Source organism: Notechis scutatus, chromosome 2, assembly GCF_049901735.1.
Source record: "Notechis scutatus isolate UNSWTSFEM ecotype Mainland chromosome 2, rNotScu1.2, whole genome shotgun sequence".
Taxonomy (NCBI): Eukaryota; Metazoa; Chordata; class Lepidosauria; order Squamata; family Elapidae; genus Notechis; species Notechis scutatus.
Window position 1 is genome coordinate 225702223 of NC_142010.1, and position 23150 is coordinate 225725372.

At 35.5% G+C, this 23150-nt stretch overlaps 2 protein-coding genes across 5 annotated transcripts in view; one reads left to right on the top strand and one right to left on the bottom strand.

Annotated features, from left to right (window-relative positions):
* Positions 1 to 17509, top strand: part of SKIC3 (SKI3 subunit of superkiller complex) — a 47453-nt gene extending 29944 nt beyond the window's left edge. The window contains exons 30-41 of the mRNA XM_026672445.2: positions 148 to 271; positions 1994 to 2215; positions 3711 to 3783; positions 5725 to 5778; positions 5874 to 5970; positions 6500 to 6628; positions 7903 to 8024; positions 8880 to 9038; positions 13100 to 13252; positions 14030 to 14160; positions 15280 to 15403; positions 16971 to 17509. Of these exons, the coding sequence (XP_026528230.2) occupies positions 148 to 271; positions 1994 to 2215; positions 3711 to 3783; positions 5725 to 5778; positions 5874 to 5970; positions 6500 to 6628; positions 7903 to 8024; positions 8880 to 9038; positions 13100 to 13252; positions 14030 to 14160; positions 15280 to 15403; positions 16971 to 17051 (1469 nt within the window). The 3' untranslated portion in view covers positions 17052 to 17509. The remainder of the gene's footprint in view (positions 1 to 147; positions 272 to 1993; positions 2216 to 3710; positions 3784 to 5724; positions 5779 to 5873; positions 5971 to 6499; positions 6629 to 7902; positions 8025 to 8879; positions 9039 to 13099; positions 13253 to 14029; positions 14161 to 15279; positions 15404 to 16970) is intronic.
* Positions 17510 to 19666: 2157 nt separating this feature from the next.
* FAM81B (family with sequence similarity 81 member B) overlaps positions 19667 to 23150 on the bottom strand; it is a 45163-nt gene continuing 41679 nt past the window's right edge. For 3 of the 4 annotated variants that reach the window (XM_087958166.1, XM_087958168.1, XM_087958167.1), the window contains 2 exons: positions 20946 to 21144; positions 19667 to 20038 (listed from right to left, as the gene is read on the bottom strand). In XM_087958166.1, coding sequence (XP_087814292.1) covers positions 19896 to 20038; positions 20946 to 21144 — 342 coding nt within the window. In that variant the 3' untranslated portion in view covers positions 19667 to 19895. The remainder of the gene's footprint in view (positions 20039 to 20945; positions 21145 to 23150) is intronic. The other variant, XM_087958169.1, reaches the window with a different exon arrangement.

Consider the following 23150-nt stretch of genomic DNA (forward strand, 5'->3'; position numbering starts at 1 on the left):
AAGCAATAATTACACCTGCAAGCACAGGAATGCTCTGTCTGTGTGGGGGGGCCACGATCACGTGTGTGTTCATCCCCCTCCTCCTGGGCAGGTATTTGATTACGGTTGCTCCTTGCCATTGTTTTAATTTCTCATTTTTATTCCTAGCTTATGAAAAAGCACTTGCAATTGCAGAATCTGAACAAGATAAAGCATATATATTAACAGCCCTTGCAATAATAGAATACAAACAAAATCAAGTGGATGCTGCAAAGACCCTCTTATTTAAATGGTAAGGAGTAAGTGCAGCTGTATTTCCCTAAACCTATTAAAGTACTTTAGAATCATCCTAATCCCTTTTAACAAGCTTAGAGAACTACGCAAAATGAGATCCTTGCTGACTTGAAGAAATTCCAGGTCTGCAGAAGCAACTTTCAAAAAAATGAAAGATAAAACAATTCCCCTCAGGAACTGCACAATGCAGTCACAAAATGTAAATTTATAGCTTGGCAAGATTGAATGCAGCTGGGGGAGGGAAGGGGGAGAGGGAAGTTTGACAAGCTTTGAAGAAGAAAACTTCTTTTACAAGGGTTGCAGTTATATTCCCATTTCATGACTTCTATTTAATAACAGACTCACTGGTGATGAGTACCTAAAAACGTGAGAACACTCAGAATAAGGTGCAGAGTTGGAAAATAGTCCTCAGTCATACAGAAGTACGTGAGTTTAGATGGAAAGGAAATCCCAAATTGGCTTGACATGGGATATTTTAGCTTTCCCATTCACAGAAAGGGGAAAAAAAGAATAGAGTCAAAATACTATCTGTCTGACTTTTGATCCTTTAGGGTTTAGTTCATAGTTGAGTATAGCTGAGGATGAAATATGCATGAGATGGTTATAGCACCTGCCTTTTCTTCCACAACTCCAGTGACGCATCAGGCACTATTGGATTTCTTTTCAAGGCTGATGGAAGCATGAATAAAATCAAGCTTTGGACTGAGACCTATTGCACCAATTTGTTCCCTATTCCCCTCTTTTTCATGAGGTTAATTTGCATATATGATACGATTGCCTTAAAAAGAAAAAGAAAAACAACCTAGCATGTAGTTACATTTGTAAATCATGAGAACAATTAATTCATTATCCCACTTTCCAATGAACGGTGTGATATTCCTTATTACAACAGTAGATTGCAAAGGCATTTCTCAGCTACTGCCAAATTACCCAGCTACCTGTTAATCTGACTTTACTGCCTCCAATTTTTATTAGCTAGCCATTTATTAAACTTTTCCCCCCCTTGGGATGTTTTATAGATTTTATAGGCATGTCAAATAGTGGTTTCTGAAAGAAACTGTTCCGTGGGAGAGAGTTCCCAGGGGAAATCATTTGACTAGTTATTTGACATATAAGCAAAACCTAAATTTGAATGTTACTATTGTTAGTCCTGGATCATAAATGTCACTGGTGTAAACAGATTCATAGACTAGTAATTGCCATACTCAGCAAAATAAATCTGTACTCTGCATTGTTCCGTAGGACTAAAAATTCATCTAAAAAGGAAAACCTGTTCTTACTGAGTCAGACCCTTGGCCAGAGAACTTTAGAAGGATCTTCGCCACCGGGCAGCAAATCTCTAGAGCAGGGGTGTCCAACCTGGGCAACTTTAAGACTTGTGGACTTGAACTCCCAGAATTCCTCAGCCAGTTGAAGTCCACAAGTCTTAAAGTTGCCAAGGTTGGACACCCCTGCTCTAGAGCCTCTGAGTGTGGAGATGGGACTGATTTCTTTCAACTAGGGATATTAAGCCCAAATGTAGGATCTTCTAAATGCAGAACAAGCTCCCCAACCCCACCCCACCCCAAGCATTTGGCAATGCTTCCTAAGCATAAAAGTTTTCAGGTATAAGATAGCATTTCGAATTGTAAACATTGTGCCGAGTAAGCAACAGACTCTTCATATTATACTTTAAGGCTATGCTCCTTGGAGTAATAAATTCTCTGTGTTGCATTTGCAGTTCTATATTACAGGAGCCTAATATGGAAAGCCTGCAAGCCTTGTGCAGTTTAGGGCTGATCAAGCAGGATGCTACACTTGCAACCGCAGCACTTAAAGAACTGTTAAAGCACACAGGGAAAAAAGACAATGTTTATAAGAGGTGCCTTCTTGCATCTGCTGTCTATGCATTACAAGGCAGACACCTGGCTGTTCAAAGACAAGTTTCTAAAGATGTCCACAGGTATGTAAAATATAAAGCAAGCAATGTTACTTTTGCTTAACACCCATTCCCCAAAGAAAGATGCAATGTTGAAATCCTCTGAGTTTACTTGCAAAAGCTGTCCTGTGGGTTTTACATTTGAACTGTGGTAATGTAGAGGCTTGCAGTTTGAGATATCTTCAGAATAAAAGTAGAAGTAATTAGACGACTACTCTCCCCCTCTGGAGATAAATAGGTTTTTTATCCAGCTAATATGAAGTATTTTTCACATTTATTCTATTATTTAGGGGAAACTATGAGCGTTCTCAATTTAGGTAACATAAGACAGCTCTATTGACTAAAAATAGAAGTCAGGATGTTTGAACAAAACATTACCTGCTGATACTTCTCTGTTAAGTCTACATTTAAATGTTAAATATAGTAAGATTTGCAGGTATTCCTTAGGCTATGATGGCAACTGGGACTGGAATTTCCATCACTAAGCAATATGGTTGTAAAGCATGAGGTCATGTAATTGCATCACTTAGTAATGGCAGTCCTGGTTGCTATCATAACTCCACTAAGTAAGGAATTCATGTGACAGCAAAGCAGGAAGAGGTGAAAGTATCAGGCAAGCAGGTTGGTGGGTGAGAGCCAAAGGCAGGTATAGCAAGCAGGCACTATATATTGTGGGTGAGTACTACAAAGTATGGATAAGCAAACAGGTATTGTGAGGAGGTGAGGATGCTGCAGGTGGGCACTACAGAATGTGAGTGGGTGGATGTGGCAGTGATTGTGACCTCTTGCCAGCTTTCCCATTGACTTTGTGGAAAGCTGGTAGGGAAGGTTGCAGCAAATAGTGACCATGGGATGCTTCAACTGTCATAATTGCAAGTCAGTTTCCCATCACCTGAATCATGAACATGTAATAGTGACAATGCTTCAGTGGCTGCAACTTTTGTGAGTCCTTTCATCTAGTGCCATCATAACTTTACATGGTTGCTGAATAAGTGGGTATAACCTGAGAACTGCATGTAAATGAATTTAGAAGCAATTGATTTGTCATATCAATTATTACATTGAATTAAATTACTGATAATATATGTGCAAAGTTCAAATTTGGGAGATTCACATGTATTAAACATATTTTTATAGCCAAACTAAATACCCACCTGTATGGCCCCGTTGTGCTTCATTGATGGTATCAGATATGAATGACTATCGGTTTTCAGATTAGCAAAGGTTACTTGCTCCACATTATTTTAACAAAATCTAGAATCGAATTGAACCATGGAGTGTTTTTAAAAATGCACTTCATCTAGCAATATTGTTTTGAAATTTAATTCTATTTAACCCGTTTATTGTTTTTTCAGTTGGTTCCAATATATATTTTCACAAAGGATTATAAACATAAGTTAGAAGCTTCTATATTAAAAACAGTTAAACATAAAGTATGTTTTATAATTTCAGTCTATGTTGATAGATTCTACTATATAGAAAATTGTGATTTTAACTCTGCCATGATCTCTTACCTAAGCAACCCAGATAATCCTGCCCTCTGGTCCCTGTTATCAAGACTGGTCCCACGGTACGTGCCACAAAATGCCAAGGTAAATATGCACAGATGAGAGTGCAGTACATACATGCTGAATTACAGATTTATTAAATGAGCATATGGTACTGAAAGGAGTTTTCAAAGTTTGCATCAACATTATGGTTCTAACGTTTTGACAAGCAAATATCTTCAATATGTTCTACTTTGAATTGTCATATTGTTTTTTTAAAAATATAAAAGATAACTACCAACATAGCAGCTTGCTTAGTTGTACCATTTTGTTATCATAAACACACAGACCCAAGTCATTATTATTACCTGCTAAGTTGAAATGTTCCTTGAAAAGAAATGGAGGAAGATAGGTTGACAACCATCTCAGAAGATTGCACTGTGAAACCTGTTCTTAGCTTTCCATAGATCCATAGATTCATTATTCATCAGCTGCCCAGTGCGAAGAATCCTGCCAGGATTCCTGCAGGATTTTTTTCTTTTGCAGTAATATTTATTGCATTTTTATCTATAATGTTTTATATTGCTTCTAAGCTGCTTTTGGGGGACAGATATCCTGAAAGTTGGGTAAAATCAGATATAATAAGTAAATATCATGAGCTAAACTAATTGTGACAGTGGATCCTTCCACAATTATGTGAGAAATGTTAATGAGAAAAGATTGAGATCTGCTGAAAATGGCACTGCTTTTACACTCTCAAAAGTTCTCCTTAACTGAAATACATGTATGCTGATTCATGGAACTCTTTAGTAAATAGCAGATGTGCTGGTGGAAAAGGTAATTTATAGTAGGGCTATAATAGGCGATAATTGTTATTTTGAAAAGCACGTTCTCTTCTATTTCTGATGGCAGTTACAATCCTCTGCAAGAGTCTCTTGTTCTACAGTATGTCTATTTTGTAGTTCCTGCAAAATTATTTTATCTTCATCATTTTCTTAAGGGCTAAGGTTAAATAATGAGTTGTTCTCACTAGATAAATAGATGTTAATTCAGCTATTACCGTATTTTTCAGATTATAAGACGCACATCCCCCCCCCCCCAAAGTGGGTGGAAATGTCTGTGCGTCTTATAGAGCGAATGTTGCCGAAGCTCCACCCACCCACTGGTCCCCACCCTTCGGCCTCTGCCTCCCAGCAATTTGCCTCCTTGCAGCAAACAGCAAACAGCCCGGTCAGCTTCAGCCCAGCCTGATTTAACACGAGCGGCTGATTGACGGTTGGATTGGACTCCCGGAATACTACTGATCAGCTGTTCCAGGCTGAGGGGATTGCCTCCACCCATCAGCACCGTCGCTGCCCATCACCGCTGCCACCTATTGCCGGCCTCCGTGCATCCCATTTTTGGCCTCTGTGCATCCCGAAAATGGGATGCACAGAGGCTGAAAATGGGGCACGTGGAAGCCGAAAACTTTTTTCTAACGTACTTTCGGCACCAATACTTAGGCCCCTTTCAAACACCGACCAGTTCACCCTCCTCTCCACACCATCACAAATGGCTAATGGGCAAGCACCAAAAATGGCAGCGATCGTGTTTTTCATTACTTGTTTTGCTTTTTGTGGTGAAGAAAAATGTAAACTACCTCCTCCCATGAACTACTGCATAAAGCCATTTAGGAGAGGAAAATGGGTGATTCTACCAATGGGGAAAAATTCAACCAGTTGTAAATCACCTGCTGCAAAACTATAGATAATGTATGAGGATACAAAATCCACCAGCACTTCCATGGAGTCATGGGGATCGGTGGGTGAGATGCAGTTTTTCCACTTAAAAGTCCTTAGTTCTCCTCAGTTCCACTGCTTTCATTTCAGGTTTATCTCATGTTAACAAACATATACAAAGGAAAAGATAAAAAATGGTTTCATTTTGTTAGAATACTTAAATCTGTACACTTGACCATTTTTGCCAAATGCAGCAGAGTTATTCTGATGTACTGTTAGTCAGTTATGTAATATTCTGGAATGTCATTCTTAATGTTTGCTCTCGCAGGGTGGAGCTGTGGCAGGAAGTATTGCTTGTATTCTTGATCTAAATCATGGGAAGGTTAGTGTTTTTGATATTGGAAAATATTACCTTTGAACAATACTTTCTATTTTAGAAAGTCAAAATATGCATTTGCTCTATATTCTTTTGCTCAGAAAGCCTTGCTGAATACCGCAGTTAATCAACTGGCCACAGGATGCCACAAAGCTGAAAACAAAAAGAATATTCTAAAAGCAGTTCATCTTTCCCCAGGTGACACTTATATTTGAATCTAGAGCTACTAATTCTTACTCTTAAATTTGACCCTGACCCAGGTCTTTTTCAGAATATATTTTAACAAATGATTGATAGATTCAAGACAAAAAGGACAAATTACACACTAATTTATTTCTTTATTGATTATATGTATATTTTCTCTAGCAGCTCATGACAGCAGATGTGGTATATGTTTTCCAGTTTTATTGTCTCAATAATCCTGTGCAGCATGTTGTATTATGAGATAACGACTGCCAGAAGTCACCTAGTGCACTTTGGGACTGAATGGGATCATTTGGCTGGATTTCTCTAGTCCTAGTTCATCACTCTAAGCACTAAGGACCTAAACAATAATAAGCATCTAAGAACCAAGTTTTTTTTATATGACTTAGGCCTTCAGGCTGTAGTGATTTGTTCATTTTTTACTTTAGGATTTATGTTTTGTGTACATCCAGTTGTTTAATTATTTAACAGTTTGATGGTCTAATTTGAAAATGACATCTTCTTTGCATTTGTATCTTTTCAGATGATCCTACAGCTTGGGCTGTACTCTTGGCTGCCTGCCATGCAGAAAACACAATTGTTCATCTGCATAATAAGCAACCCAAGCAGACACATCTGGAAAAAATGATTGTCAGTGCAATTTCAGCTAAGAGTAAGGCTGCTTTAGTTCTTAAAAAAACAACTGTTCTTACTGCTGTTTTTAACTGAAATGATCATTAATGAAAATATTGGTATACTGGGCTGCAGCAAAGTCTATGCAGTATAGATAGAAAAACATGTTCATTTAAGGATGATTATAGAAAGTGTGTAAAACCTAGAGATGTGTAAGTCTCTTTAAACAATCATTGCAAACACTGTGCGGAAAGAAGCTGTATAATTTGGTTGGCATGCTAGAGAAGGTCTAACAGTAGAGTGTCAGAAGGTTGACATCTGTACATTGTACAGTAAAAGTCCTATCTATTCTCAGGTTTTTTTGACTAGAAAGAAAGACTATGACTTAGGGCCTTCTAGCTCTTACATAAGGTGGATGCCAGGTCACAATTACAATGCTGCAGCATCTCACAATCCCCTAATTGCCGTTTGTAACCTTTTGTCCCAGCTTCCTACAAGCAAAGTAAATGGGGAAGCTGGCAGAAATTTGTAAATAGCAATTACATGATATTGTACCTAACGATGGCATGGGATTCACTTTATGACAGCAACCAGAAGTGCTGGACTTTGCATCATTAAGTGGTGTGGTCACATTTTATGACTGCATTGCTTAGCAACAGAAATTCTACTTCCAAATACCATTGCTAACAAAACCTGCACTTTCCTTTATTCCAAAGTCTTCTTGCAAATACAAAACTCCTATAACAAATGGCATTCTAACCAGACCCTTTCCATAGATCACAAAAACATTTATCTTACAGTTAAAGAAAAACTTAGTTACATAGTGAAAATGTAAGCGCTTAATTCATCCAATGGTGATTCGTCTTTCCTGATGATCAATTATGTCAGTGGCTCATGTAACATATTACATGCCTATATCCTATCAATTATTTTGGGAATTAGTACATTTACTCATACAAATTAGAAAATTTACTCCCTCGTACAACTATCATAAAAACAGACATTGTTTAATTTCTTCCAACTGTTGATTGTAGCAGCAAAATGCTTTAATCCAAAAATAAAAAAGTTCCTAGAGAGTTGAAATCTAAGGAGTAGAAGATAATGTAAAATAGGAGATCTTAACTATGAACTTTCCAAAGCCAAAATTTCTCACCATGCTAAATGTTTTACAATTTGAAACATGGTTATATATTTTTGAAATGTGGATTGCTTTAATGTAAAAACAATTATTCATACTGATATCAGAATAGCATACTTTTTGTTATAAAGAGTTGGGATTAATACATGAAATAATGCACTTTATATGTTTTGTAGCTAAAGACAAAGAACTTCCAGCTTCCAGAGCTCAAGAAATCGAAGAATGGTCTCTTTTCCAAGCTATTACTGGTTTAAATGAGACAGGTAGAACTTCAGAAGCTGAGGCTCTCTGTGAAAAGGTATGATTAATGTTAAGATGACTTGTGCTACAATTCTTCAAATATAGGTAAAGTTACTCAGAAAGCCTGATCCAGAGGGTTAAAAATTACTTCATATATTGTCCATATCAGAATATCTCAGTGAAACCATATGAAAAATGATGGTGAATATGCAGCAGTTACAGTACTGGTTTTGCTTACAGTGGAAAGGCTGAGATTCACTTTAAATTTGTTTGATTGTAAATATTGAAAATATTTTGCCTTTAGTTTACTAGTCTTCTGCATTCTTTCCTCTTCTAACTAGCTCATTGGGTTCCTTTTGGGATTACTGTAAATCAAAAAGAAGCAGCTGACAAATTTAGTAAGGTGCAGGTGCTTCTAATATATTTTATGATATTTATAATATGTCCAATATGCTATTCATTTTTTGGGGGTGGATTACAAGTCATTCAAAGCATGAACACAGTTTTAAAAATACCCAAACAAAACCAACAGCATAAATAAATAGCGCGAAAAAATAAAAAAGTACGATTTTGTAAAAGTTAGAAATTAATTGAATTGCAATTATTCATGCATCAATTGCCAGTAAACTTGCTTGAAGTTATAGCTTCGCTACATGAAACATGGAACCAACATAGCTGCTTGATTAAAATGTGCTGGGAATCTTATCTTAAGCATCATGAAAGTATTTTGATTTCCACCAAATCAGAGTATAGAATCAGTGGTTTCTTATCTTTCCTCTTTTTTCTCACTGATAATTGAAATAACTGGATTTTTTGACTTATTGAAATTGTGATGCTAGAATAACAGCTCCGCTTTTTTGTGAAGTGTTTTTAATTATTTTTTTTTGGAACTAAAAGCGTTTTTTGCCTCTAGGGATTAAAAGAATTTCCTGAACAGCCAATGTGGTACCTGCTCTTAAGACAAGTTCAATGCAAACCACTTTTGCAGTCTCACAAAGAGCTTCCTGATGCCATTTTGGAAGAGCTCCGAAAGGCAGTTCTCTCCAACTCCACATTGATTACAGCCTGGCATGTAAGTTTGCCTACATTTATCCATGATTGGGTTCTCTGTATTATATTTCACAACATGGGGACCGCTTCATCCTAGTACTGTGAATAAGTAGTCTGCCTTCTTCCGAAAGCCTGCTGAAAATTAGAGTAAAGTGGACTTTAGAGGTCCCACCTCAAACTTTAGCATACACCATGTGAATTTGGTTGAACATCCTTACATTTGAATCCAACTCAGTGTGGCCAAATTAGGAATTGGAAGCTCATAGACAAGCATGGTTTTCAAGATGGATCTTTTCAGCAGGCATGTCTCTACCCATACATTGGGAATGTATTTCTCTGATCATTGCAGACAAGTATTGTAATCAAAAACTGCTGGTCTGTGCATTTTGCAACTGCAGCAAATTTTAAAATTGGACTGCTCAGTTGCCCTGTTGTTTTTACCATCAGGACACTAGAGTCAATAGAGGTTGACATAAATACTGTCAATAATTCTTAATCTTGCATCAACACAATGGTAGTTGGTGGCTTCTCCAGGTGATTTTTAGAATCCAAGTAGTCTTTGCATAATTGTCTTTAATGCCGTACTTCTGCACTTAAATGTACTTGATGTTTTGCCCAGAAAACCGGGCTCTTTCATTACTGGAAGCAAAAAAAAAGTTTTGACATCATGTCCAAGAAACAAAAGAACAAAGAATAAGCTCGGTAATGAATTTTTGTCTCAGTATGTCTGGATGATACAAATTTTGGAAAATAAATTAGTGTTTATTATCTAAAAATAATTTTTAAGAATTATATTAAGCAGATAAAAGCTACAGAAATGTAATGTAAGAATAAATACATACACACATATACATACATACTATGTGTGTGTGTATTATTCGTGTGTGTGTGTGTGTGTGTGTGTATGTATATGAAAAAGGAAGTGGAAAAAAAATTCCCCAAAAGAAGTAGGAAAAAGAAAGTTCATCCTTCATCCCCAGCAAACATATCTCTTATCTCTTAAATTACAATACACAACTTCATTCCATACCTCAGTCTATTTTCTAGAAACACATCTCTAAATTTTGAATTCCCTTATTGATCAACAAAGGTTCAGTAAAATTAACAAAAATATCCAATGACATAAGTGTACAATCCCTCTTTCCATTTAGTCTAAATCCTCTTTGTACCTCTCTTTAACAATTAAACATTTCAAAATAATGACAACACTCCCTAGTTGTAGGGGAGGAACTTGTGATGCTCTGATGAGGTGGAGAGATGTGCCTGTACTAGTATATTCTACCAGAAGGGTTACCCATGCCAAACCTGTCTTTGAGGAAGAGCCAGACTAAGTGCATCCATCAACCCATTTAATATGGTAAGAAAACGGAAAAATAATCCTATACCAGATCAATTATTTCTCAGGTCAATAAGGACTGCATTAGATACTAGAGTTCCAGGGTACCTGTTGACAAGTGAACAATAGGACCCTGGAGCTGTGGCTGGGGAACCATGGCCTAGCCCTGTAGGGTTACTGGAAGAACAACAACCAAAGAGAGGATAAAAGCAAACTCTGTTCAAAAATTGCATCATTGTGGCCTGCTAATTATAAATCAGAACCAGCTAAGTGGGAATACTTAAAATGAATGTTTGAACATTGGAAAAGTATTTATCCAGACTCAAATACATTGTAATAACACTATCAAAGCCATCAATACTTGACCATATATGTACAACACATTGCTTGAATTATTAACTGGATACAAGTGGAACTGAACAGTTTGGACCAAAAAACAAGAAAGCATTGGCTGTTCACTATGCATTACATTCTCACCATGGAAGTGTCTTTGGACAACACTGGCTCCTTTGGCTAGGAAATGGAGATGAGCACTACCCCCCAGAGTCGGACACAACTGAACAGGGGAAACATTTACCTTTTGCTTTTAATCTATTTGGCAGAAATGGAGATCAAACGATTGAAGGGTGCATTGGCTGATAACGTAAAAGGCAGCCAAGAAAAAACTTAGGAGAAAGTGGAACTGGAACATTAAAGAAAGAAACTGAAGGCTTGATTTGGCTGCTCAAGAGCAAGATAATCAAACAAATCCAATCAAGGCCTGAATTGCAAATGATTCAAAGTGCACAAAGAAGTAAAAAAAAAAAGAGATCATATATTCAGCTTATGTGAGAAAGTTACACAAACTGATTGTGAACAATGATGTAACACAGTCACCAAAATGATTCACTGGAACATCTGTAAAAATTAATATGTGCCAGTAATGAACAATTGGTGGGAACATAAAGTAGAAAAAGTAGTTGAAAATAAGCAGGTTAAAATATTGTAGGATTTCCGATTGCAGACTGATAAAGTCCTGGCTCATAACAACAACAGATTTAACAATGGTTTGAAAGAAGATGGTGTGGATAATTGAGTTGCCAATACTTGTAGACAGTAGAATAGAAGACAAAGAATTCAAGATGACAAAGTAAAAGTGAAATCTAAAGCATAAGTTAGCTGTGGTCCTCCCAGTGGTTATTGGATGGCACTTAGGAAATCCATTTGCCAACTAGAAAGGCCACAATGTTTGGATCTGGATGGATGGATGGATGGATGGATGGATGGATAGATAGATAGATAGATAGATAGATAGATAGATAGATAGATAGATAGATAGATAGATAGATAGATAGATAGATAGATAGATAGATAGATAGATAGATAGACAGACAGACAGACAGACAGACAGACAGAAAGATAGTATGCTGTTACATTATGACATCCTAGATTCTTTGGACAAGTTGATGAATATGAAGCCAACACCAGCTAAACAACTGGTTATCTGACCTACCCCTCCCTAAAAGGAATTGAAACAATTTAAAACTATTGGATGCAGATTTCAGAAAAGAAGAAAAATAGCTGTGTCTTGGTGTGCATAAAGCACAAAAGCTTTCCCAAATATTCTTTGAAATTCTGTAACTCCCTCAGGTCCCAGAAGTTGACCAATCAAGAGAATTCTGATTCCCTGTTATGGTACTGGGAACAGAACGCAGAGTATTCAAAAAGTTATCTGTTTATTACAAGGAACAAAGAATATTATCTTCCAACTCTAGATCATATTTTCAGTACTCCAAGATCAAAACTAAATCCAATGTAATCCTCCTCCTGCCTCAGGAAACAAAGCAGACAGAGAAATGGATGAACATCTTTTGTAAAATAATTAGTTGTGGCACTATATGACCTAAGGAGAAACAAGAAGGGAATCATGTTTTAAAATAGAGGTCTGTAGCAAATTGATGTAAGATAAACATATAGCTGGTATAAATAGATAAACATATAGCTGGGTTTATTTTTGAATAGTTTAAATTATGAAAATATTAAGGAATTTGGTTTTGCCTAACAGACACATAGAAATGCATGAATAAAAATAGAGCTATTCAGCACCATGGTCAGCTACTTTTAAGTCTTAATTTGAGCAGGTTCCAGCTATCCCATTTAACCATCGTATTTGAGATTCATTTGGAATGCAATGCAACAATGATAACGTTTGAACGCTTACAGTTGATGGTAACAAAAGCCAATATTGTGTTGTTTATGAGTGATGTTTGCTTCCTGGGAATATGTACCTGAATTTATTTGTCCCTTTTGGAAAGAACCAGCACTATCTTCATATAGCTTGCCAATGTTATTCAGACTCTTGTCAGGAAAATTGATATGGAAACTCTCCAGAGAGGGTGATTATTATACATTTGCATAACTTGCCTATCAGTTACAGCACTTTCCCTTAGAGAGGGAAAGCTATATTCATGATCTTTAATTTCTTTCTTTGTTTTTTGTCTCAGGCTTCATTGCATATACAACTTAAGAATTTTATTGAGGTGTGTTTCCTTAGAGGAGATCTCTATGTGAAATTCCAGGTTATTGAGTTAAAGATTTTTTGAGGTTCTTTTATTTTGAGTTTCAGATATTTCTTTTTTTAAAAAAATAAGCTTGGCTTTTTGAAATTTCACTTTTAACACAATGCTTACAGTAATGTTTAAAAACTAGAAATTAAATATAAAGCATACTTTTTAATATTGGATTTGGTTTCTTTTTTTTCTCCTCAGTGGTTGGCACAAGTCTATCAGTCACAAGGAATGATGGTTGGTGCAGAAATGTGTTACCGAAAAAGTCTAAAATTGGCATCTCAGCAAGGCAACTTGAGTGGGAAACTCTCTAGTCTTCTAAGACTTGCTAAACTTGCCTTGGAAATCTGTATGGTAAGGGTTTAAATTCTTAAATGATAAAATGAAGAAATTGCAGTAATCTGATACTAAAATTGTTCTTCTCAATTAACCATTATGGGAGGAATCAGAAAATGTTCAGGAAAAATATTTTGCCTTTGCAAATTGTATGATAAATTAAATTGTGCTAATCAGGTTTCATCACAAATGTAAAATGAAATAATAGTATTTGTCAGCTACAAATAGTTCTTAGAGATTTGCATTAAAAAAAAAGATACTCCGCACTGTCATGATTGTGAATATTTAAATTTTACAATTTTAGAAATGCAGTTGTTAACAGCATATATACATGTAGCTAAAATAGTGATTTGCTTTAATATATCATAATGGAAGTCAGTTCATTGTTCTGTTAGTGGAGTCAAGAATAATTTGTTAAAATGTTTTCTTAATATAATTGATAGTGGGGAGTATAGTTTTACATGCTGGGTGACTTATGAAAGGGGATACTGATTAGAGTTTCAAAATAATATTCGTAAATTAAGACCTTTTTGTCTATGATATGGAGAGACGAGTTGCATAAAAAATAGATTTAAATAAATATTTGGTAAAATTAGTAGCTTTGGCTAATCCATTTTACCAAAAGAGCTAGAAAGTTAGTTCCTTATGTTAAAATTCTATGGTACTTTTCATACTAATTAAGTGATGAATGGGAAAAATGATATATCACTTTGAAACTATTTTTAGCTGTAACATAATGGTGTTAGATATAAGTAACTGGGTATTTAGGATTTTTTTTTCTTTCTTTGTTTAAAGGCTAATGTTTCAAATGATCACTGGCCATCTCTAGTTCAAGAAGCCACAACAGAAGCTATGAAAATTTCCTTCTGTCCGCTGGGTATTCTATTTCAAGCACTTATGCAGTATAATCGCAAAATGGGTTCACGGTGGGTATGGGTTTGTATATTACATGGCATTCATTCATGAATGTTGCTACTTTTTTTTTTACCCTAATTCAAAAATATATAGATGGCATCAAATTAAAAGACAGTTGAGGGTTGCTGTCATAAAGTATAAAATTATTATAAAATGCAGTAGAGAGTCTTGTTTGATAGAGGCAAAATCCATAAACTTGTTTTTCCCTTGTGAGTAAGGACATAGTTGTTGCAAATTGTTATGGAAGTTTTTTTGTCATAGAGGCCTTTTAAAACTGCAGAATAAATTGCCCGTTTGGAAGCTTTATAGGAAACTCAAACAGTATTTCTGGCTGTTATACAGCAGCTTTGCTTGCATGGAAATATTCTTTGAACTGGCGCCAAGAATCTGATTGAGTAATAATGAAAACATTTTCTCACCTGTAAACAGTCAATATCTATCTAACAGCCGCCGCCCTTGTTCTGGTGTTGGGACGCTGAGTAATAACTTCGCCTCTTTATCAGCGGCGCTCCCAAACACCAGAAACGGGCAGGCAGGCAGGCAGGCGGGCGCCAGGCGGGGGGGTGGCCGGGGAGGGCGGCGGAGCCACCCCCCGCTTCTGGCGTTCTCCGGCTGAGTTGAGCCATCGTGCCGTGTCCTAAACAAGGACTCAGGGCTCTAGGACACTGCAATGCTCCTCATCCTGTCACCAAACAGAGTAAGAGAAACTGCTGAAATTTGGCCACAGCTGGGAAGACCTAGAACTAGAGCGCAGTCAGGGTCTTGCTAGTTGTAGGGAAACATAAAGTTGGGAATGGAAATACACTCCCCCGGCCGAAAAGTGTTCGCGACGGCCCTGGACAAAAAGGTGGGGCCTGATCTAACAGACTGTTTGTCCTCTTGATGGGGGCAGTTCAGAATTTCACTCACTTTTAATGATGTGTTAGATTTATTTTTATTTTTCAGAATATAACTATTTTCTGCTCATTTGTAGTGAGAGAAAATCATCCTTACTTGTAAACATGAATTAATGTAAATATAAGTATATATTTGAATGTCTAAAATGCTGTAGGTTTGTACTTATTTTGCCATTTTCTCACTATTTTTTATAACATCTAATCAGTATTTTACTTTTTCTGTTTTCTTTGTAGAGAAACACGTCGTATGTTAGAGAGAGTGGTATATCAATCTGGATTTCCAGAAACTGTAGTATCAGTTGCCCGATGGTATCTCTTAAGACATTTATATGCCAAAGATGATTATGAATTAATCGATGTGAGAAACAATTTCATGTTATATATGCTAAATAGGTTTCTCTGTGCTTTATTTGGGAGTTTAATATATTCCACAGTTATTTATTTAGGTGGATATATCAAGTACACTAGATTTCATTTACAAAAAAAATCTGTAATATTGCACTTATGGAATGTTCTTTTGAGGAAGCACCATTAGAATTTGTCTTTTAATAGCTTTAAGGAAGGATTACAATTTTATATTTGTAGTAAGCTGCTGCATTTGATTTTGTTGTATCTTTTTTCAGTTCAAATTGTTGCATTTATAAGTTGTACCATTCATTTTAACCTTTAACTAGAAAGATAGTTAGGGAACTTTAAATATACAGTTAAAGTGTGTTAGATAAAAATATTACTTGGATCATTGAAAATAATTTCTTTTTCATACCATAATGCATTCATGAATCAAAAGTGCTCATTAATCATATAGTTGATGAACTAACATCAAGTTATTTAAAAAAACAGAGAACATTGATTACGGTAGTCCATGATTTCAGCAATTAAAGAGTTTTCCTTAACATTGGATTGCTTATTAAGTTTATTTATATGGCTACTCATTTTGCAAATACAACTCTGAGGAGTTGACCACACATTAAAACGATTCTTAAAAAACCAATAACTCCAATTCACTGGAGGTGAGCAGGTTTGGGGCCAATCTTCTCTTCAGGGGTAGTGCTATTTGTGACAAAAAAATTAGTTGGATTGCCCTTTTGTTCTTCTATTTTCCAAGAAATACAGCTATCCTCTAGTTCCTTTTTGTTTCTTCATATAATGAATGTAATCTGAAGTAGCAGTGGGGGAAGTGCTTTATCTGCTTACAATAAAAAGGACAGTTACTACTGCTAAGTGCAAGGAGCCATCAGATTTCCCCCCTTCACCACTTATATGTTCAGACCTGAACATATAACCTGCTTCAGTTTTAAGTATTGAACAGAATAAAGGTGGGATGGGGACTTTGGCTATCTTGCCACAATCTTTGGAGGAATAAACTAGGAAAAACAAAAATAAAATAAAAATAAAAAATAGCACGGAGGATAGTGCATTACTTAATTAACTTACCCCACTATCCATACATCAAACTATAAGTTGCAAAACTAGAGGTGTGCACAGGTTATGTTTTCTTTCGAACCCAAAACCATCTTGTTCTGGAAGTTACACTTTTGAGTTAGCTGCATAACGAAACCCAAAATGTTTTGGTGTTTCTGGATTTTAGCGTGATGGTGAACCTATGGCATACGTGTCACAGGTGACACACAGAGCCCTCTCTGCGGGCATGTGAGCTGTCATCCCAGCTCAGCTCCACCGTGCATGCATGTGTGCCTTCCCCCCCGGCCAGCTGATTTTCGGGTCTCTGCTGTGCATGTATGGGGGGGCAGATGCATGCGGGAGACGCATGCAGGGGAGTGCAGGGGGTATGTACAACCAAGTGGCCTATTTAAATAGCTTGTGATTGATTAGCAAATAAGAAAACATCCTTAAACTCTTACACTCTGAGATACTCACATTAATGCATAATTCTTTTTTCTCTCTCTGTTTTCCAAATTCTGCAGGCTCTTACAGCAAATGCCAAAGCTAACGGAGATATTCGAGTTTTGGAATTGGACAAGAAACTCTCAGCAGCAGCCTCCTAGCACTAACATTAGTGAGGAATCAGAATAACTTTGGAGGCTTTTGGAAATAACATCTTCATGACAAATACCTTGACTTTAAATTACAAGTGCTAACAGTCCAATTTATATGAAAAGGAATCAGTTATTAAACTATCCTGTTGAACTTTTATTGAAGTATACAGTACTTAATCTGTGCTTCTACTGAGAAATTACAGTGTTATGCTAGTGACCTTGGAAAGCACAAAGATTTTGACCTCTGCTCTAGAATTAAATATGAGGGATTTCTGTCTTCAAAATGGAACCTTAATACATCCATGTGTTAAATAAACTTTGGACTATGTTTATCTTCATAGTCTGCTAAGACCTTGCTGTTTCTGTCCATGTCGTTTTTTTTTTTACTATTTAGCAATATATCTTTCTACAGCTTCGCAACCTTTAACTTGGTGGGTGATGAAACAATAAAATCTGTTGAAACATTGTTTACAGCTTGTTTACATCTTACTCTGCGTGCAGAACCTTTTAATTCGGAACTTTATGCTTTCATCCAAATTTTTTTTTTTTCTGGCTATATTTAATGTTATGTGTCATGGCTGTCTTTGATGGTTCAGCTGCAGCAAACCTTTGATTTCAGAGAGATGATGGCCAGAGCCTGAGAAAAGTAGATTTTCAGCTCTCTGGTCTTATTCATTACCTTCACTAGAGTCCATTTTGGAAATAAATATTTTTAGTTTAAATTAGATTCAAAGATGACATGAGGCCATAGTATTTGATGCTCCTTGTTCATCAAGTTCACGATGTTTCAGAATCAAATAGTTTCAAACATAGCATAAAATAGATGGTAAGTATGAAGTAGGACATGCTTGTAACGACAAATGTTACTTAATTGTTCTTAAATTGTTTTTCATACACAAATGCTGAGCTATAATTTGGAGCCAAAGGGTAGAGAGGTGTATTTTTACTTCAATTTCAAGCCATTTCTATGATTTAAAATTCTCTTGTTTTCCACCGCCACCCAACCTACTACCTCCACAATAAAACATACCAGAAATAGGGATTTAGTAATATTCCTTCCACATTAAATTCCATTTTTAATTAATTAGATTTATTATATTTACATCCTGTCTAGACTCCCAACTACTCTGGGAGGGACAGTATGAAAACTATGAGACCTAGTATGCTGACTGGATTGCTCTCATATTTAACTTTAAAGAATTCTTCACACAAATGCATTAAGCTCTTCTTTTTTCCTTTGTAGCGTGGTTTGATAATGACTATCAGTTTGCTTGTCATTAAAGTGAAATTATATTTGTTCTGCTAACCATTGATAATTACAGTAATTATATTTAGATAGAATGGACACAGTTCCTTTGAAGAAATAGTTCTTAAGTTTAGATATTCATATTCAGAACTGCCCTTACAAACATCAGTTGTGGAACCCACTTTTGACATAAAGGTTGACAGAAGGATTCAGTCTGCATTTTATGAAAACAAGAATTTTTACTGCTTTTAAAACCACTTTCCCTACTTGGTTTTGCTGCCAAGTTGGTCCCTGCTTCTTTTGAACTATGTTCCCTTGCCCTTTTTGGGGGGGCTGTCAAGTTTGAGAAGGTAAAAACCAATTAAAAGACACCATCTGCCATTGTATCAGAATAATTCTATATACATTGTTTTAAAGTCATTTTTTCTTCCCTACATTAGAAAAGAGTATAAATTTACTATTATTTCACCTATAAGACTCAAGTTTCAGTGCTACATAGAAGCAAATATAATCCCAAAAGATGGGATTGAAGAAGAAAAATGTAATTAATTTCCCCAGTGCTTTACAATTTGAGGACATTAGTACTGGAATTACTACTAAAAGAATGCCTCCCTCCCAGGTTATTGGCCCCAATTCTTCCTATTCACTCAATCTGTTTTTCAAAACTGATGGAACCTCATAATTGATGCTCTGATATTTTTTCTTCAGAGAATTTGAAGTGTTGCAAATGAAGTTTCTTTCAGGAAGCAAAAAATGTTATGCAACCTTTGCATTATTCAATCATTTGATTTCAATCTTATAGAAGACCAAAACAAGTTCCATTTGAATTTTTAAGAACATTTTCTCCTCAAAAACTGGTGCTAAATTTTATCTGGAATCTCATTGTTAGAAAATTTGTACATGAGAGTTGGTCAAGGAGGGGCATGTTGTTTGCATCTTTTTTCTAATTAGCTATTTTTTTCTAGTTAGCTACTTTGACAAAAAATATTTTGGCATTAAGTGGCTAAGAGGCTTGCATTCCTCAGAATATTTCTGGGCATATGGCTACATTTTTGCAAACTTAGCTTTTTCTTTCTTACAAATAAATAACAATTAAAAACAAAGTGAAAAACAAATTGGTAGCTAGAATACTGCATGGAAAAGTGATGAGTAATTTGAATTTGCGGAACAATTGAAATTGTAAACATTATTTCTTCACAAAAAGACAAATGTTTTAGGGGGGAAATTCTTTTTCATAACTGATGATAAAATTACATAGATGAGCTGATAAGGTTGTATAAGTTTCTCTGTTTAAGGACATAATTTCAAAACTTCAGGATATAACTGAGGATATTTGATGTAATGGTTTGTCTAAATCATGCAATGACTTACACATTGCTAAGCCCTTGCATTTTATTTTTTTCAAACATAAAATGACATGTTAATATTATTCTATTTTCACTGTTCAGAATTATGACAGTGCTTTTGTTAAAGAGTTACAGGAAAACAAGTCTAATATTGTACAAATAAGGAAGTTAACTTTTTCAACCTTTTTAGTATTTTCCCTTGATGGAACAAATGTAAATAGTAAACGAAATGTCTTTGAGTTCACTGAGTTTTCAAGTCTTTCACTGAGTTTTCAAGTCTTTCAGTTCACTGAGTTTTCGTTGTAGCTTTTTCATATCTTGCTTGAATTTCTCTTCTTCAAGTTTTAGCTTTGTTGTCTGTATATGTTTGAGCGCATCAAGAGAGTCACGGATAGATTGAAATCCTGATAAATAACAGGCATCTTTTAGTAAAGTTGGCAAAATGATCATTAATATCACATTTTGTGTTTATACAGCATTCCAAAATATTTTTTGACTATTGCTTCTTAGCTTAAGGTCATCATTTGATCTATCATTTTAATGTGTCATTGAAATATTTTATAACACTTTTTTCCAATTAAGTAAATGAATGGACCAGCTTTAAGATGAGCTAGTTTAGTTCTCCTTTGGTTCATAAATAATTTCATGCCTAAAATCAGAGTAAAAGTATATACATGTTTTCTGACATGAAAAAGGAAGACTAGAAATAGCAATAGATCTGAACTCACAATTTCTCTATCTAAATATCAGAGGAATCAGTTATTTCTGCTGAAAGTTGTTTTTTGTCCTTTGTGAAGAGAAAGGTTTATAAATTGAACCACAGAAAAGAGATTGTCAGTTTTCCTGCTTATGCAGGGGTAGGCTACTGGGGGTTTGCAGGGGTTCAGGAGAGCCCCTAGCTAAGATTCTGTGCAGTTTGGAGAACCCGCAAATCCCACTCGTGGCTGGCCCCGTCCCCCCTCCCTGCCCCTCCCAGGAGTCCCCACAAAGCCCGTTTTGGATGCAGATAAGTGCAGAGTATGCGGAAGGCCGGAAATGGGTCCATTTCCAGCTTTCAGAGAGCCTCCGGGGCCCAGGGAGGTGGTTTTCATCCTGGAGGCTTGAGGAAAGCCTCTGGAGCCCAAGGAAGGCAGGAGGTGAACTAGGTCACACCCACCATGGCCATGGCCACCCAGCAACTGGGCAGAAAACTTGTTAAATTTTTGAAGGCCATCCCTGTGCTTATGGTATGATGGAGAATGATGAAGTTGTGTGGCCAAATAACACACATGCAAACACACAAATGCATGTAAGTTTGAAAAATAACCTCACCTGATCTGTATTCATTTTGCATTCCTTCTAGTTCATTACACATCAGCTTTTCAAACCTGGCAATCTTTGCATGTAGTTTATTTTGATCATTTTTCACCTGGCTGAGTTCCACATCAAATTGCAATGTTTTTTCTGTGTTTTTTTCTATTCTTTTGGAGACATAGTATAACCCATCTTCCAATTTCTTTTCCAGTATTTCCTTTTGAAAGAGTTATTGTGAAAAATGAATAGAATTACTCTGTTAATAATGTTATATTTATTCATTCAATATAAAGGGATGAAATTAACTCTGCTTATCTGTTATATATTTTTTCTGTAGATGTACTATCATTTGTATAATTATCTTTATTTGTAAATTTACATTTACAAAAATGATAAATCTCATTTCTCAGTTAAATAAGTAACTGACTTTTTAAGGAACAGCCAATAAGTTGGGATGGATTTAAAGCTAATCTGGTATAAGAGGCTTCCAAACTTTTTGATATATTTTTTTCTATGAAACTCTGAAGATGCTTCAGCTTATAAAAATTGTTTGGCACAGTGAAAGGCAGGAGTGTCCAAATAAATGTTGGATATCAAAATTCTTTGCATGAAGTGCAGGTCTCGTCAGTTGAGCTTGGAAAAAAATGCTGCTGCTTCTTATTTTCTGGCTCACGTAGAAGTCTGGAAAGAAGATTAAATGAACAACTGGCCATGAAGCAGCAACTCTTTCATCATGTTTAGATCCAACATCGTAAAATGTTGAACATTGTAACTAAGATCCAAGCTACTAATTAAAGCTGTGGATAGCAATTACATCAATGATTTCCTAATTTTTTGAGTTACAAAAACCCTAGTCAATCATGGCTTAAATTCAGATAGGTTGGTTTCTGCAATTTATATTGTTCAAAATTGTGGGTCTGTTTTTGGCAATCTAATTTGTGGCTCTATCTGGCTCAACACCAGTTTTCCCTATCTACTCTCCAGCAATTCTCCCTATGGTAAATTTTGAACAAAAACACTATTTTTAAGATAGTGCTTAATTTGACTATGATATTTCTTTTCTGTTTCTCCAACTTCTTTTCTTGTCATCTTTTTATTTCAAATGATATGTTTTCAAGTAATTCCAATATTTATAATTTGCTTTGGAAACCTTGTTTTGTGAACAGTGGGGAATAAACCCCTCTGAGGAAAATGGGCAGTTAAATACAAAATATAAAGAAATAGTTTTTAATACTTAAAAAAACAATTTTATATATATATATATATATATATATATATATATATATATGTATGTATGTATGTATGTATGTATGTATGTATATGTATATGTATATGTATATGTATATGTATATGTATATGTATATATATATATATATATATATATATATATATATATATATATATATATATATGTTTTCTTAAGTTTTGCGGTACTTACATGTATGGTGTTCGGCTTGGTTGGGTATTTTCCCACGTCATTGTAGTTGTTCTTTTAAAGTTGTAGCAACGTTTCAGCAGAATCTCATCTGCCATCATCAATACAGAAGCCTGATGATGGCAGATGAGATTCTGCTGGCGTGCTACAACTTTAAAAGAACAACTACAATGACGGGAAAATACCCAACCAAGCCAACACATATATATATATATATATATATATATATATATATATATATATATATATATGGATCTTTGGTTATTCGGGTTTTCTCCCGCGTAAGATTGGAAGTATCTAGGCAACGTTTCGATGAAGTCTCATTCATCATCTTCAGGCTTCTGTCTTCAGCTCTGTGCTTCTCTGAGAAGCACAGAGCTGAAGACAGAAGCCTGAAGATGATGAATGAGACTTCATCAAACGTTGCTCAGATACTTCCAATCTTACGCGGGAGAAAACCCAATAACCAAAGATCCACATACAAATACCACTGAGAACCTCAGAAAACATATATATATATATATGTATGTATAAATGTATATAAATGTATATAATTATATATAAATGTACATCTTATCAAATATTTTATTCATTTTCTATTAGGTTTTTCATTAAGTGATTAAGTTACTAAGCAGATACAAGCACAATAAAGGTTAATTAAAAGAAAGATCTCAAGATAGAACTGAAGATTTAAAACTGGAAGGCAGAGCCATTTCTAACTGATGAGCAGCCCACAGTGATTTTGATTCCAAAAATCAAAGCACTTAGCAAACATCGACTTAAAGCTT